Source organism: Rhodnius prolixus, unplaced genomic scaffold (assembly GCF_049639745.1).
Source record: "Rhodnius prolixus isolate KJV_2025 unplaced genomic scaffold, Rpr scaffold_3, whole genome shotgun sequence".
Lineage (NCBI taxonomy): Eukaryota > Metazoa > Arthropoda > Insecta > Hemiptera > Reduviidae > Rhodnius > Rhodnius prolixus.
Genome location: NW_027411603.1, coordinates 54869170 through 54886478, shown reverse-complemented (window position 1 = coordinate 54886478; position 17309 = coordinate 54869170). Strand labels below are relative to the sequence as shown.

At 32.4% G+C, this 17309-nt stretch overlaps 2 protein-coding genes across 6 annotated transcripts in view; one reads left to right on the top strand and one right to left on the bottom strand.

Annotated features, from left to right (window-relative positions):
* Nucleotides 1–8331, bottom strand: part of Ork1 (open rectifier K[+] channel 1) — a 70506-nt gene extending 62175 nt beyond the window's left edge. The window contains exon 1 of the mRNA XM_074127122.1: nucleotides 8180–8331. The gene's annotated coding sequence lies outside the window, so the exon portion shown is untranslated. The remainder of the gene's footprint in view (nucleotides 1–8179) is intronic.
* Nucleotides 1201–17309, top strand: part of LOC141453653 (nuclear RNA export factor 1-like) — a 31855-nt gene continuing 15746 nt past the window's right edge. The window contains exons 1-7 of one of the 5 annotated variants that reach the window (XM_074127128.1): nucleotides 1201–1346; nucleotides 1554–1645; nucleotides 3432–3571; nucleotides 5838–5891; nucleotides 14293–14346; nucleotides 15256–15436; nucleotides 16305–16388. In XM_074127128.1, the coding sequence (XP_073983229.1) occupies nucleotides 3433–3571; nucleotides 5838–5891; nucleotides 14293–14346; nucleotides 15256–15436; nucleotides 16305–16388 (512 nt within the window). In that variant the 5' untranslated portion in view covers nucleotides 1201–1346; nucleotides 1554–1645; nucleotide 3432. Of the gene's footprint in view, nucleotides 1347–1553; nucleotides 1646–2790; nucleotides 2919–2998; nucleotides 3572–5837; nucleotides 5892–14292; nucleotides 14347–15255; nucleotides 15437–16304; nucleotides 16389–17309 lie in introns of those variants that run through there. The other 4 variants (XM_074127131.1, XM_074127127.1, XM_074127129.1 and 1 more) reach the window with 4 other exon arrangements.

Genomic DNA, 17309 nt, shown 5'->3' with positions numbered 1-17309 from the left:
TGCTTCTACTGGGTGCTGGAAATATCCATTTTCTGGCTTTACAACATACCCAACACATTTGTGTTACAATCTACTAACTACTGAACTTGGTCAATAGTTACAACGACTCAGGCATTAATCTGAACGGTTAAAACCAAATCAACCCGATTTACTCCAAAACTTAATTCTTACTATTATCCAACATATTTGGCGATTTTTTAACATGTATTTAAAAAAAAAAAAGAACTTTTTTATTTGAAAGGAAGAAATTGTAAAAGTTCTGTCAACAACGAACTCCTAGCGCAATTCACTTTCTCTTTCTTAAATTTTTCCCTCAGTTTAAAGGAAATCACATTAAAAATACTTTTGAGTTTAACTGGACTATCAAGTCTAAAAAATACTATATTAAGTATGACTGTATATCATAATGTTTCAATCAGGCGGGCTTTATGTCCACTACCAATTTAGGTATCGTGGACCGTGGCGACTAGCTAACATACTTTACTATAAATTTCTCAAATAAAACATTAAATAAAATCCTAGGCCAAAACTGAGAATCGAACCTAATACCACAATACATATTAACTTTATTAACTTAATACCTCTAACCGCTCGGCTACCTTGATGCCTATGTTTCAGTCAAACTCGTTTATTTATTAAACCACGGGAATTTTTCTTTGTAATTTCAGAGGCAGGAATTCGGACAGCTGTAGTTGGCCAAACAAGCTATTTTAATAAGATAATTTGGAGGGTTAACAAAAAGAAGATGCTCTATGTTTAATTGTAATTTGAAGTAACAACAAATTGAATAATTTCTTACACGAAAAATTCCGACTAAGATAGTAGTCAAATTTTCCAATAAATTCCCTACTCTTTTCAGCTCTCTCTTTTTGTATCGCAAAGTCTCTTTCCCGTTCGGCTAAATATTGGAGGAACTCTCTGCCTAATTTTTTTCGGAATACCTATACCAAATCTTCTTTGTTGGACTTCGAATTTTTATGATGTATCTTTAAAAAAATCGATATTATCAATCGCAATCTTTTTCTTTATAGGCGCTTCTTACTACTAGGGTTTAATGTTCTCACCTTCAAAATTGCGTAAATTAATCTAGACTGGCGTCTAAATATGTTAACACCCTGTAAAATTCGGATTATTTAAGGGATAACTTGAACTTTTGTTTAATTTTTGTATTAATATTTTAAAAATAATTTATGAAAATCATATGGGTTTAAATTACAATTTTTAAAAGTAATACATGTATTAAGAAGGATTTAGTTGATTATTACAATAAAAGTAATTTTTGATTCATAATTTATATGATAAAATCAAGTATTAAAAAAATTAAAGTTAGTTGCAACAAATAATAGGTATGTAAAATTCATATTGTGAAGCTATACATGTTGGTTTAACATTGGAGATTGTGCCAGTCTGTTTAATTGATAGTTTAGTTGATAGTTTTATTCAGCAGCTACCGATGTGTTTCATTGATAAAATAAAGATTAAATTACTATTATTATTGGCACACAAAAACGAATGAATTGCAGAATCAATTTTTGATGAATGGTTCATTTTAGGAGACGAAAGAACATCCCTAATTAAAAATCAGACGATACTCAAGTACTTATACCAAATCTCAGAGCAGCTCTCAATTTAATAGATGTTGACAGTGAGTAAATCAGTTTTGACATTTTATTACCAAGAATAAAATGTAGTTGTTGCGCGAGTTTATTATTACCAATTTTGAAAAAAATAGAGGTATTGCAAGCAAGTTAACACAGTACATACATTAAGCTGAAGCGTAATTCCGCTCTCTGTTGCTTAAAAGACCAAAGCTGGTGCACTCTTGTGGCATATTTTGCCAAATTAGGAAAAAAATTAAACTCTAACTTTCGTTTAAGTAAACTCTAATTTTGGAAAAAGTGGTAATACACGCTTAAATTTGCACTAGGGACTTCAGTAAAAGCCTTACTGTAATAATTTACTTGTAGGACAGTATTCTGATCTTCCTTACATATTTTGAACCAACATATGTTGTGCATGAGATTTTTTGCCAAAATTTTCGGCCTGAAAGTTTGGAAGTGAGTCTTTTTTTGAAATGTTAGGGAGAAGGACCCATCCAAACCAACAGTTTTAGGAATTATGTCAAAAACTTTCTCTCGAGAGCTGAGAGAAACAAAACCAAGTTCAAAATATTCAAAGTAATAGGTCTATTTAGGAACCAACACTCAATTTGTTCTTCTATTTTTCAGTTGTTACTCAAACTTGAGTAGAGCTTGAGCAAAAGATGCACTCGGAAAAAGATATTGTCATTCGTAGTGTCACTGAACTCAATATAAACAAAAAAATTATTACAAAACCACTCTTAATTAAGAAAAATATATTTCAATTGGAATAGTTTAGACTTATTTAGTTCAATTTTTATCTGCATCTTTATTTATTTTGTTAATAATTAACTTAATTTAAAATTAAGTCTTTGGGTATTAAGTTGGTGAGGAAAAATATTGCGTAAGAGACTTTTTTTTAGGCGAAACGTACAATTTGAAATAAGGAAGGAAGAAAAAGTGTTCACGGAATTTGAAACCGATTTTTAGCCATTTAAAATTGATTTTTTAAATTTAGAATATATCGAAAAATGGTACAACGACTACATGTGTCTTAATAGAAAGGAGCGAAAGGTCGTAAGAGCCGCTAATTTGCTAAAAAAATAAAATTAGATAGGTGTAAGAAGAACAAGTGACTTAATGTCCAATTACATCTATTTCTTAAATTTAGATAATGTTACAGAATTTTTTTCACGTTTTTTTTTTTTAGCTCGTACAAGTTTTGGGCATCACAAAGTTCCGAAATATCTGGTAACTGAATAATTAGAGGAAGCTCCTTCAAATAAATACATATGTATCATTCATAACGTATTTTCTACAAACGCAGATACATATTATGTATGTTAATTTTGATGAGAAATAACACATTTTCCCTGAATTAATTTACTTTTGTGTTCAAAGCGATTCTAATCGGCAGAGCCAAGGTAAAAGAGCTCTGTTTGGCCAGAAACGACATGGATTTGCTATCTATGAAAACCAGGGGATCAGGCAGCTGACCACCTAAAAAGTTACTTTTATTATTTGAAAAATCTATCCAGTCTTTTTTTACAGCAATTTATGCTACAGGCTCGAACAGTTTTTTGATTTTATACAACAAATTAGTTATTTTTCATAACCAACGAATTACACTGTGTTTAGACAATTTTTACGGTTTTGAAAATCAGAAGTAGTGTTTGTTTTTTAAAGTCAGCTGAGAACGGGATAGCCATATCTTTTCCTCTAGTTCAGTTGATTGCCTAATGTAGTCGTGTGCGAGTCAGCAATACGACAACTACTAAACTTATTACGTCTTTGGTTGTTTTGGTTAAATATGTCTTCTCAGTTTTACCTGAAATGGGAGGATGTTTGTAGCATGTTGAACCTAATGAGAGAAATCAGCCGAATGGAGTTTATGACCGAAGTTCTGAAAGGCATGTATTCTTCTCTTGAAGGAAGCAGTCAAGATTATTATGAAGCATATCGCAAATTTTATTACTGCTGGTATTATTCAGGTAGGCCAAACTTAATCTTAAAACTATTTAAAAGAACGTTCTCTACTTTGCCAGTTTAACAACTTAGATGTTTGGCAGTTTCCTTCAATTCTGGTTATTTTTTTTCTTTCGGCAAAATCGGAAATATTTTATTAGTTCATTGTCAACAATTGTTCCTAACCTCAAAAATTAGCGTGAAACACGATTCAATTAATTTTCTAACCCTATTTTGTTACAAATAAATAACAGATTCATCTATTTAAACGGGCAGTTTCCTTGGCGGTAAAACTTAATTCCACTTCTTTGATTCTACCAATTCAAGGATGGATAAACATTTGAAAAGTGGTTAAGGCAGTTGATGACTTAACAGACCATGTATTTAGTGTATAAAGTGGTTTGTAAATAAATATGTATTGAAAGTTTTTGATAACGTTCAAACCGAAACTAGAAAGAAAAAGTAGAAATAGTAATGAAAGAGTTAAATCCAAATAAGCATCTCCATATGTATGTACACTTATTGGTATGTAATATACACTGGGCCAAAAAAGTCTGTGAACACTTACCTAAATTTTATTACTTTTATTATTATCTTAGTAGAAACTTCTTTTATTTCCAAATGAAATATACTATTCGATAGAGGGAAACCAGAGTTTTCATTTTACATTCAATCTTTTATTTTTGTTCAATAGGAATATCACAATTAAATGTTTAACAAAACACCACAAACGAATGCAAAAAAAGTCTGTGAACACTTTGCAGATAATAAATAATTCTTACACATTGAACGTGTATTATAAATTTTAAAAACTTGTAGGACCTCCTTTGTTCCTAATCACCTCCAACAAGCGAGCTTTCATCGATCCTACTAATTTTGTGGTCGTCAACGTTGGAATTTTATCCCATTCTTCTAAAATAGCGTTTTCTGATTGTTCTCGGTTTCTTATTTCTCTTTTATTTATTTGGCGGCTGATTTCATCCCATAAATGTTCAATAGGGTTAAGGTCTGGCGATTGTGAAGGGGTGTTTAGGCGCCGGGGTGTATTATATAAAAGCCATTCCCGAGTTTTTAGTGCGGTATGTTTCGGGTCATTGTCTTGTTGGAAGACAAACGTTCCCTCCAACCCTAATTTTTTTGAACATTCTCTTAAATTGCGTCTTAATATATCCACATACACATATTGGTCCATCATACCATTAATTAGATCTAACTTGCCCACTCCTTTAGCACTCATGCACCCCACACCAGAATGTTGCTTCCCCCATGCTTAAAAGTTGGCTTTATATTTTTCATTTTCATAGCTTCATTTTGTTTTCGCCACACTTTTTGTCGTCCATCAGACCCACAAACATTGAATTTCGACTCATCTGAAAAGATTACTGTTTCCCAGAAACTAGAAGGCTTAGAAACATATTCTTTCGCGAAATCCAATCGACGCTTACAATTTATTTTATTGATAAAAGGTTTTTTCCTTGGGACTCGACCGCAATAATCGTATTCATGTAATTTATTTCTAATTGTCTGCGGTGTAACGCTTAAACCACAATCACTTGATAATTCTTGACTGATTTTTTGAGCGCTTGTCCTGGGTTCTTCTTGAAATGAATCGTTTATGAAAGGAATTAAGTTTTGGTGGCCGCCCACTGCGTGGCCTACTAATCACATTTTCGTAATTTTCGTACTTTTTAATAATATTATGCACCGTTGAAGAGTTTTTTTGAACTATCTTCCCTATTTCCATTTTCTTTCATTTCGCAACCTCACAATAAGTTCCCGAATTGGTCTGGGAACTTCCATATTAGTGGTTAAATGTATACTAATTAGATTATTTATTTACAAAACTGACTGTTGTGGTTTCTACAATACAATAGAGAACTTTGAAACTTTATTCAATCGTTTTTCTGTTTGTAATCTTAATGTTTTTACACATTTATACAGCTGTTCACAGACTTTTTTTGCATTCGTTTGGGGTGTTGTTTTGTTAAACATTTAATTGTGATATTCCTGTTGAACAAAAATAAAAGATTGAATATAAAATGAAAAACTCTGGTTTCCCTCTATCGAATAGTATATTTCATTTGGAAATAAAAGAAGTTTCTACTAAGATAATATAAAAGTAATAAAATTTAGGTTAGTGTTCACAGACTTTTTTGGCCCAGTGTACATAAGTATGTTTTTCCCAAATCCAAATTTAAAAGGTCTTATTTGTATGTTTATGATTTCATAGCTTTTTGCAATATTGTTTTTAAGACCTATATTGTTTAGTTAAAAAGACAAAAAATATTTCAGGTTATTCAGCAACAGTTATGAGAAGAGATTTAAGATCAGATTACTTGGACTTAGGTAACTAATTTTGATAGCAGTAATATTGGTTTATTAAACGTTTCTTTTTTGTGTTAAGCAAAAAAAAACAAACAAACAAAGATTGCAATTTATTATATGATAATAAAACTATTATCAAACTACCCAAACGGGTGACAGACCAATTTAAGAGCGGTACATATTTAAAAAAAGTTTCCATTTCCTAGCGTGAACACCTCATGGCGAGTTCAATAACTATTTACCACTAGATACTATTATTATATTACAGATCTGGGAATTTTGAGTTGAAAGCTAGCTATGAAAGTACGACGTAAAGTAGTGACAGTTACAACATGGATTATTGGGTTGGGCTGTGGCTGCCCTCTTTCCTGTTTCTTTGCTTCCTTACCTCACTAATTTCACTTTTATGAGATTCTCTAAAAATGACCGCTACTATGAGTTTTTAAGTTTTCGGTACCCTTATTGCATTGTTGAAAGTCTTGTCTGAAACTTGTTTGCAGGAAAATTAGATTAATAACATTTCTGAAAGAGGAGGATATCTCTCCCTGAAATGCCAATGAAGTTTGATGTACGTGGTTTACAAATTGGAGGTTTTTTTTTTTACAATTTTTTCGCTAGAAGGTCAATAATTGAAGTAAGAGAAAGTGTTGAAGCAATAATTTTTAATAACCAGATTTCCTTATTTTATTAAAAAGCACCTTGTTTCCCCAACGTTAACTATTTTATTAACCAGTTAAGCGTGGAATTTAGTTTTTAAAAACCCCCACAATGTGCGGAATTAAAATAAGACAATGACGTGTATACACTTCGAACGCAGGGCAAAACAACCAAAAGTTTACATCATAATAATTCTGGGGCTTGAGATTACAGAGCATTCTGTGCTCATTCAAAATTTTGCACCGCTTCACATATGCATTGCCTAGTTAACTAAAGACCCAAGAGCTTTTACAAGGAAGAAAAGAGTTTTGAATTCTGTACAAAATGAAATCATGCTCCTTCTGAGGTCTGAATCTCTATTTAAGGTAAAAACTCCATTGCACAAGGGTTGAGAGCTTCTATTTGTGTGAGGTAATTCCCAATCTCTAATGCGAAGACCAAACATGTACCAACCACTTATCATTTGGCTGGCTCCCACTACCCCCCTCCGTTTAAAATACTTAGCAGTTCTATTGGTAAGATAAAGGAAACATCCCACCAAATAATATTCTTATTGTATTTCATTAAGATTTCGAGTTTTTACAGTTAATGGCAATTTTATATTTTTCACATCGAGTATACACGTCGAACAGAGATTTGGTTTGACGTGTATACATGTCAAACGTGCTTAACTGGTTAAAGCATTTTTCTTCCTAGTATAACTTCAGTAGGTTTAATTTAGGCCGAATGTCAACCTAGGAGGATCCTCAAATTACTAAGTTATCGGCGAACTCAGAAAGGTCCCTTTGTTTTTATTTCTACCCACTCCTATGGCTCTTCGTCTTGAACTGAAAATGGAAAAACGCATGCCTCTTAGGATGGCTTCTTGCAAAAAGCCTTGTGTAATCCGAAATCCGTTTGTAACCTTGTTACTTTAGAAGAAATTCGTACATTTTTCATATAACCCCTTGACTATTCAAAAAACTGTGTCGCTATCTTCAATGTATTTATTTATTGTTATAGTGGTCTTGTTTGCACATTAACCAATTACTTTATATCTTCAATGTACAATTAATCTTTAAAATACATAGGATTTTGAAAAAAACTTTCTCAGTTTTGTAAAAGGACAATTTCCCCAGGTAATTTAATGTTTCGTTAATGCCACCATTATTTTCTGCAACTGTGAGGACCGTCCGATGTAAAGAAATATGAAGAAACATTGAAAGCAATGCTTTAATTTTAACTTTGGGAAAGTATATTAGCCGAAAATTAAGTGTTTTGGAATTAAGTTTTTAAATTTAGGAAATCGTGAAGTGGAACGAATGAGAAGGAGAAAATCGAAGCGCAGGAATATGAACTTGCATCCAGACCTTGAAAGATAGACCTGTGCCGAGAACAACCAGAACTCATCTGAACGTTCAGTACAATTTCTTTGAAGGTCCTAAATTTAAAAATAGTTTTTTTAATGTTGCAGAACGATACATTTCTTGGGATTAATGTTTTTAGCACTAGTTTCCTATGAATTCGTTCTTTCAATTCAGATTTGGAGATAGCTTCTAAGCCGCATCGATTGATTTAGAAGACTATTTGTAATATCTTGAGTAAGATTAGAGAACTTTTGAAACCAAAGAGAGAGTAAGGTGGAGAAAAATTAGAAAGTGAGATTCACCTACCTGACTGATGATGTGGTCTGTTCGGGTCTTAGTTTTGAAAACAAACTGCTTTACATTTGTTTAACCCTGCAAGATTCAGTGAACAATTGTAACTTGACAACGTTCACGGTATTTTTATTATTTCGCCAATATTAGTTATCACTGATAAGAAATAAGGGACAATAAATAAATTCTACTCGCGCCGATGTCATTGTGGGCCGTCTTGTTTAATAGTTTTATTGCACCAGCCTGCAATAAACAGCTCTCTTAAGGGGGTTCATCATGTGATGGCAATTTGAGTGTTCTGAACGGTGCCTTAGTTTCTCTAATACATTTTATTGTATTGACATGTTTGATAAGTTGTTGTTAAATACAAAGATAAAACTGCGCAGCTCATTTATTGGAGAAAACACAAATGTAGTGTTTTTCGTTTTATTAAAACTGTCCGGTAGGACTGTTGTATAAGGGTTGATCGTCAAAAAGTGCACGAAAATAGTGTAACGTTGAAAAATACCCAACTTTAGCAATTTTTTTAATCTTTTTCTTTAAAAGAAATTCTCAAATTTTCTTTAAAATGTAGAACAAATCCCGGTTTACAAGAGTAATTTTTTTGCAACAAAGTACTAGATGTAATAGATTTCGAAAAAGTGGCCAAAAAGACATTTTCAAAAATTATTCTTGTTCATGTTGTTCTATTGTTTTTTTTTTTGTTTTTTTTTGTTAACAACAGCGTGTAAACGCGTCATGAATGAGGTGTCATTCGATTCGGAATTTCATATAGATGTGCCTTTTGGGGGTCTCAAAGCTGTACACGCAGTGTAAGAAGACTCAGCCCCTTTGCTAAGCCCCCTAATAAACATTTATTACTAATAACTCTAAAACTTATCCCGATTTTGATAAACATTGGGTTAGGGCTTCCCTAAGAAACGTTAAAGCACTATCCTTCACTAAAATCTACTAGGGGAAGTATTGCTATCGTACGTGACTTTTTAATTTCTCTTTGCCCTTTTAGGGAGAAGTACTGTAGTCGCAGTTTAATTTTTCTTACCTCACTCAAGAGGAAGTATTGTATTCGCAGTTAAATTTCCTGTACTTCTCTTGAAACGAAGTACTGTAATTGAAGTTTAATTTTTCTTTCTCCTGAAGTAATGTTATCACAATTTATCATACCGCTCTTACAGAAAAGTGCTGTAATCGCAATTTTCTTTCTTTCTTAATTTCTTAATGGGACAGCAACTTCTTACCAATCCACATAACTTTTGTCTCTGTTTTCATTGCCTTCCCACTAATTTGGTGCTACTCTTCCCCCCACTACTTTTAGCAGTTTTATTTCATTCTACGTTTTCTTCTTACTAATTTGGTACCACTTAATACACATGACTTTCTCACAGTCTAAATCTTCTTTTCACCATTTTTTATCGCTAGCCAATAACTTTTCTTCCAGTCTCAATCTTTATCCCACAAAATTGGTAGTTTTAGTAATTTCATTGCATTCTAAATTCTCCTGCCTTTTTATACCACTCTCCTAAAACTTTGAGCAAATTTCTCAAATTACATCATCTTCTCAATAACTTAATACTGCTTTTCTATAACTTTCAGCATTTTTCTGACCAGTGTATCTCTCGTGGCACCAAGCTTCTATAACTTTCAGAACTTTTCTGTTTCGAAATTGCTAATTACCTACGAATATTCGAAACGTATTCTCAAGAAATAGTTTTTGTGGACAACTTTCTGTAAGGTATGCATTCTTTTAAAAACCTCTCCAGTGGTAGTTACAGTTTCGCCGCTACACAATATCAAGTTCTAATGAAAGAATTGTTTTATTCCAATTATTAAGAAAATCTGTAAACCAACATTGACTTTTAATAGCTTGGAATTTTCCGGAGAACGGCATTATCGATTATTTTTAAAGATAAAATGATAATTAAAGAAATTCTTATGTATTACTTTCATTGGATTTAAGTATTAATTAATTGGATTTATGTCTCTGGACAATCTATGGCATTGATGTAAATGTTCGTGTGCGTGGCGTCTAGAACCCAAGACATTTAATAAAAACTTTTCATGCCCTAAAGATGGCGAAAATTAGCCTAATTATTCTAAATATCCGAATATTTATTTATAAGTTATATATCAATTTGTTCAAATCAAGAAGGTACAAAAATAAAAACCTACCCAAAAAGGTATAAAAATCTCCTTAATAAAAACTTCCAATTTAAAAAGTAGTATAAGGGTTGATTAAACGACAAAAGATACACAAATCATTAAGTACCCAACATTTCATCAATATTTCAGCGATATAGATACGTTCGAGCTTGGTTGAATTGAAATTTTATAACTGTCGATTTCCCTTTCATTTAACTGCATTAAATTTTTATAATTTTTTTTTTAGAATTTAAGAAGTCTAAGACTCTTATGCTGGTCATTTTCATCTATAAAATATTGGTTCATCAAAGAGTAGCTTTTACTTTACTGTTTACAGTAAAGCAATCGCTTATTTTTTTCAGGCGGGGCTTTACGTCCAACTTCCACTTAGGTGTGGTGGACGGGGGCGGAAGCTCATACTTTACTATAAACAATTTTTTTTAATAAATAAAAAGTAGTCATACGCGGGACTCGAACTATGGATCTCCCACTTACAAAGCCACGCTCTTGACTACCAGACCAACACCCGCCCCTTAGATTGCTGTAAAGGCTAAGGAGGCTTCAAACAATTACTCACAGATTTTTAAAAAGCAATAGTAAAAAATTTAAAAAAAATTATGACGCTAAACCATTCAAACACTTTTAAAACATGCATTCACATCATACATTAACACTTTTATTTTATTATTATTATTACTATTATTATTATTATTATTTTTTTTTTTTGGCGCATCAACAGCTAAGGTCATTAGCGCCCGGAGCTTTTTCCAGTGCACTGCCGGCCTCCGGACAGTGTTCTCTCGTTACAGACAACACTGTCCATCACCGGACAGTGAGCTGTAAGAAGCTCCTAGGAAGAGAAAATCTAAGGGTCATATTATTATTATTTTTATTATTATTATTATTATTATTATTATTACTTTGACATCAGATTTGAGTGCGTTTAGTGGGTAGATAAACATCGTTGGTTTAAATTCATTCTTCGATTAATTGATCGTTACTTCACATCATCGAGTAGTACTAAATACAAGTAGTTAATGAAAAGAGACTGCAGTAAATTACAATTTAGAAATGAATAATTGTTGAATAATTAATTTGTTATTATCTGTGTATAATTTGGGCTCACGTAAACCAATTTGAAAAAACACTTTTTCATAGTCAAATTAGGTTTTTCCGGCAAAAGTCCAATCAGTACAATTAAAATACTTTCTTAATAGGTGTAAAAACCAGCTCATAAACAGCACACTATCACGAATTAAATTCGGGAATGTCAGCAACCCTAAAAAATGGAAAAACTATCAACGACCTGGTGGTTTAATCGTCATCAACCTTATCATCTGTCTATGAATTTATGATGAATCAGTATTATTGGTTTTACTAGAAAGTTTGTTGCGCTGTTTAATTAACCCTCCTTTGTTCAAGGAAGTCATTCTAGGACTAGAATAAGGTTGTTTGGATCCGAACGATAGGCCTTGCACCTGACATTGTGTCATTCCGAACTGCCCTTTAATCTTTACTTATCTATTTATAAATAAATAAATGTATTTTTCTTTTCTTTTTGAGAGAATCCATTTATTTATTTTTTTCAGAGTATTATAATTTTCTTTTATATTCTTCAAATTAGCATGTATTTATTATTCTGTTTCTATTTCTTTTCCATTTTTTCAAGCTGTCAATTTAATTTGCATTTCTATCTTATGTTTTAATTTTTGTATTGTAACTTAATTCTCTTCGTCAACCCACCGGCTGACGGAATTCCACGCCGAAGAATGTTATTTTATTTTGAAGAAAGTGTATATACTTTTTTGTTTCAAATAAAATATTATTTTGCCTGACTACTACATAAAGTAAAGTAGGAATCAATTTAATCGGAGAATGAACTTAAATCGACGTTTTTTATTTAAAAAAATAAAAAAAAAATGAACAAAATCATTGATTTATATTGGTGTAAACATTAAAAAAAGGAAGTTTTTGAATTTTTTAGCCCGATAATTTTTTTTTATTTTTTATAACTTTTTTTTAGCCTGTGATTAATAGTTTGATTATTATAGATTATTAGATATTACAGTCAATCTAAGTTAAATGGTGAGCTTCTTGAACAAATATTTTTTAGGTGAAAATGGCCAGCATAAGGGTCTGTAACATCTATTAAATTCTAAAAAATGTGAAGGAAAAGTTCATGCAGCAAAATCACTTAAGTGAAATCAATGAAATATTAATGAAATAATGGTACTGCTGGTTATCTTCCCTTTTGGCGTTTCATCAAATCTTATGCTTGAATTTTTAAACTGGAAGATTTTGTTAAGGAGATTTTAGTACCTTTTGGATACATTTTCCTTTTTGTCTAATCTGCAAAGTTAAATATCTGCTTTACAGATTTTCTTAACATTTGGAATAAGCAATACCTTCTTTATAACCTGATATGATGTTTAATCAGTACCGTTACTACCACTGGAAGAGATCTTTTAAAAGAATGCTTAGAGTTGCGGTCCCCAAAGAATCTACAAAAACAATTCTCTTGGGAAAACGTTTCGAAGAAAATTTGAAGGTATTTGTACGTAAATGGCAAAATTAAATTACGATTTCAGTACTTCCTTTTAAAAGAAGAAAGAAAAATTATGGTACGTTTACAGGACTCTCCCTAAAAGGCAAAGAGAAATTAAACTTCAAATACGTAAAATTGCAATAGTTCCCTTTAGTAGCTGTAAGAGTAGGATGGCACATTAATGTCGCGCAGTAAAACTAGAACTAACTTCTTCCTGCCAAATTTCATCAAACTTGATTGTAGTTATTGATAATTAAGAAGGGCCTTACTTAAGTGAGGCAAACTCCGTTTCTAATTTTGAAACGAGATCCACACAAGCTACATCCACATAAAAATTTCGATTCGAATGCCATTCATTTACGTAAATCGGTTCACGCGTCGATAATTTGAAAGATTTGCAGTTCTTCTCTTTAGTGCATGTCAGAGCATGATGGCCCTTTAGAGCACGTAGGGGAGCTTTAACCACTTCATTGTGCTAAATTTTATTATCAAAATCGGACCAAGCATTATAGAAATATTTGTAATAATAGTTTTAGAGAGGGCCTTACTTGCGTGGGGCAAACTCCCCTCCTTAAGAGGCACAACGTCGAGATTTCTAAAATGCAAATTTATACAAAATTTCGATTCGAAAGACACTTCATTCATGAAAATCAGTTCACGCGTCGATTATTTGAAAAGATTGTCATACTTCCCCTCAGGTGTAAAAGCAGAACGTGGCTTGAAGACAACTTAGGAGAGCTCTAACCCTTTCACCTGCCAAATTTCTTCAAAATCTGGCCAAGATTTACATTAATAGTAATAATTTTTGAGGTGCTAACTCCTCTTCCATACGTTGTACTACGTCAAGACCCCCAAAAGGCATCTCTACATAAAATTATGAATCGTATGACACCTCATTCATTAAAATCGGCACGCGCGTTTAGGCGCTACGTTTTACCCAAAAGGTACATAACAATAACAAGAACAATTTTTGAAAATCCGTTTTGCTTTTGTCTCGAAATCTATTAGTTCTGGGTTGTTGCCAAAAAAGTTTTTGATTAGTTTGAAAAGTAGAGGATTTGCCCTATATTATAAAGAAAATTGGGGAATATTATCTTTTATAAAAATAGAGATAAAAAAAAATTGTCAAAGGGGTTTTTCAACATCACGGTTTTTCGTGCAGTTTTTGACGGTCAACCCTTATACAGCTGTCTTACCGGACAGTTAAATTTGTAAAATAGTTTCCTGAAGTAATTGGAATGAAGTCGTAAGTTAGGCGGCAAAGATACGTCACATTCGACACTAGCGCTATTTCAAGCGATTTACCAATGAACCAATGTTTTAGTGTGTACTTGGATGAAATAACCTTAACACTGTGTGCATGATAGTTTTTTAAGTTCATATTGAATTTATCAGACGTTTTGGTTTACGTACATATAATTTTGTTTCTTCTTGCTACTTATAGAGATGCCTAATTTATCTAAACATGGAAGAGAAAGAAGTAAATACTACAATAAAGGTATGAATCACTTTCTACTTTTTGGCTATGTTTGCTTTTAGCGACGAACTGCTGGGTGCATTATTTCTACATTTTTATTTAAGATTCTTTATGTCTGTAACATGATGGTGAACTGTTCATTTTGGCTGAATGTTAATTGCAAGTAGAGTAAGGTTAATGGCAAAAAAAAAACTTAGAGGAACGGAATTAGTTCAGTTTGGGGTAAACAAGTATCTCAGAAAATTTAGATTGAATTAATCTTTTTTGAATCCTGGAAGTTTAAATGATCCGTAAAAAGTTTCTAAGAACCCAACGCTAAGCTTAAAAAGGACGTGATTATGTTGTATCATGATAATTTTAACAGGAAAGTACCTATCTCAGTACTTAAAATAATAATATTTAACAGGTTTACGAGAATTGTGCTTTCATGTTCGAAAGATGGCCATAGTGGAATCTTTATGGGAAAAATAATTTTTTCCAGGATCACAGCGACATCTCACGTTCTATTAGTTTTGCAAAACTTGTAGTAATGCGGTGAAGAGAGTTCAGAGAAGTGAAAATGCTCAAAATAAGATTATTAAAACGTAATGTATAAAATTCCTGCAATTAAATGGAAAATGATTGTGTTACTAGCTTTTAGTTCATTTTTCCCTAAGATATATGAATGAATAGTTAAACTGAATCCGTTCATCACGCTTGTTAGGCCCGCAATGTTGGAAAGCACGTTTCTATTCCGTAATGCCACGACTCAGTCAGTGTCAACCATTAGGAGACTATCTACTGCGTTTCTAATAATATACGGCACAGACTAATATGTGGCCAACCCTCCATTACAGATCGCTGCTCACAAATGTGGCGCGCTTTGGATATCTCTCTTAAAATTACCTCTTAGAATTTCTGATTAAAATTAATATTGTAATAATTGCACAGGTTTTGAGCATGATGATAGAACCATGGTTCCTCATGATGGTACCAGAAGAGTTTCTTTTAAGAACCACGGCAGAAGGAATAATAAACATAACAGACAACGAGGATGGGATAGCAAAATTAGAGCTCTTTTGCAAGATGATGATGTGGAAATGAATTGTAACAGTCGATCCAGTGAAAGATAGTAAGTTTTCGCTAGTTATCTTTTAATATTCCAGTGATTTAAGTCTTTTATCCATTCTGTTCCTCTATAATTCTCAGTACTCCACTCTACATAGAACTCACTGAGTCTCATCGAACTCGCGCGGTTTGATTCTTATCATTTAACAACCTCTGTCAACTACTGCCTTAAGAGAGATTTTTAACTGCAGTTCAGTGGTTGATCCGAAAACTCTATAACTAATTTAAGTATGTATAATTTTGCCATGTAACTTTTCTTAAATTGTCATATCGACTTGCCAAGTGGAAGAGCTGTTTAAGTGTTGTGTCTATTTATGCAAATTCTTCGTAAACTTTTTTATTATATATATATATATATATATATATATATATATATATATATTTTACCACTTCTTTATTTGATTTATGCAGCTTTAGACTTATCTTATGCGGGGAGTCATCTTCTTTAGGATCTATGAGTTACATAATAATTTTTTTAGATTGGGATCTCTCGCTTTTCCGAGATGCTTTGTAAAACAGTTTGCTTCAGCCGATTACGACATTCGACTAGAACATCAATAGTGAAAAAAATAATAATACAAAAGTGGAGGTTTCCTGAGCATGCATGTTGCGCTCGAGAGCCTTGAATTTGCTGATTCTTTATCAATGGCATTTTTACTAAATCTATGACCATTTAATTTATTCATTAAGTTTTCAAAAGTAAACCTTATGTCTAGTTATAACAAAATTATTTATTCTATATTTCCTTCTACATATAATGTTCTTTTATCAGTGATGATTCAACCCATACGGCATCTTTCTTTACCTAATTTTTGAAATTAAATCCTTATAATGTGAATACAATATAAGAATACTTTTGATTTTAAATGTAGCATTGGATGCAATGAGCACATAGATCGAGAAGTGCGATACAACAATTATAGGGCCACCTTATCGAAATTAAGAGTCGTATTAAAGTGAGTGACCTTTCAAATCAAACTGACTAATGCCTCTGATCCTTTACGTCACTAATTATTTCACTTTCAATAATTTATTTTTATTTTTTGTTCAATTGTTACGGATGTGTCTAACAGATTATTATTTTTTGTGCGGTAGCAAGCAATAAATCTTTCACTGTTTTCAACATACTAATTATTACTACTCTTTTACTGCTTGGGGGGATTCGAAGATCAGGACATTCTCACCCACATGTTCGGTATTGATTTTCATTATTACTGGGAATGAAAGCTGATATATCTGATGCAGTGCGCTCCTCTTTTCCACTCCTCCAATATTTTTATATATTATTGAAAGTTTTTCCACCTTTATCTTTTACTTGTTCTCTGTGTGGAACACCCTTCATTATTATACCAAGATCGCGATGTACCATATTCTATAACATCAGAAATAGTGTACTTAAAAACTCTTCGGAAACGGATAATTAGGTGGAAAGAAAGGCGGAGCTTTTAGCTGACTGATTCATAGTTTCAATAGGATGAAAAAAATAATTGCCATTTCAGTCGAGTAAAATTTATTTTGCCGAGCTTTCGACCTAGTCCCTAGGTCAATTATTTTTTCATCCTATTGAAACTATGAATCAGTCACCAAAAAGAATGAACAACAATGTTCTATAATCTTTGTGTATTGGGATCTCTCGCTTAGTCCCAATTCGTTGCGAAACAGTTCAGGCGGCTTCAACCAATTCGCAAATCCGTTTTCTTACCACCTTTTTTATTTTTAAACCAGGTAAATCTGTTTGGTCGGGTGACTTCACGTTGAGTAATACAGAGATGAGTAACTGGCCTAACTCTTAATTCCTCAGCCCTTAAAAGCCCAGTTTGTTGTTTCCTTTCCTTGACAACGTTCTCTTTAGCTAAAAGTTCCGCCTTTCTTTCCAT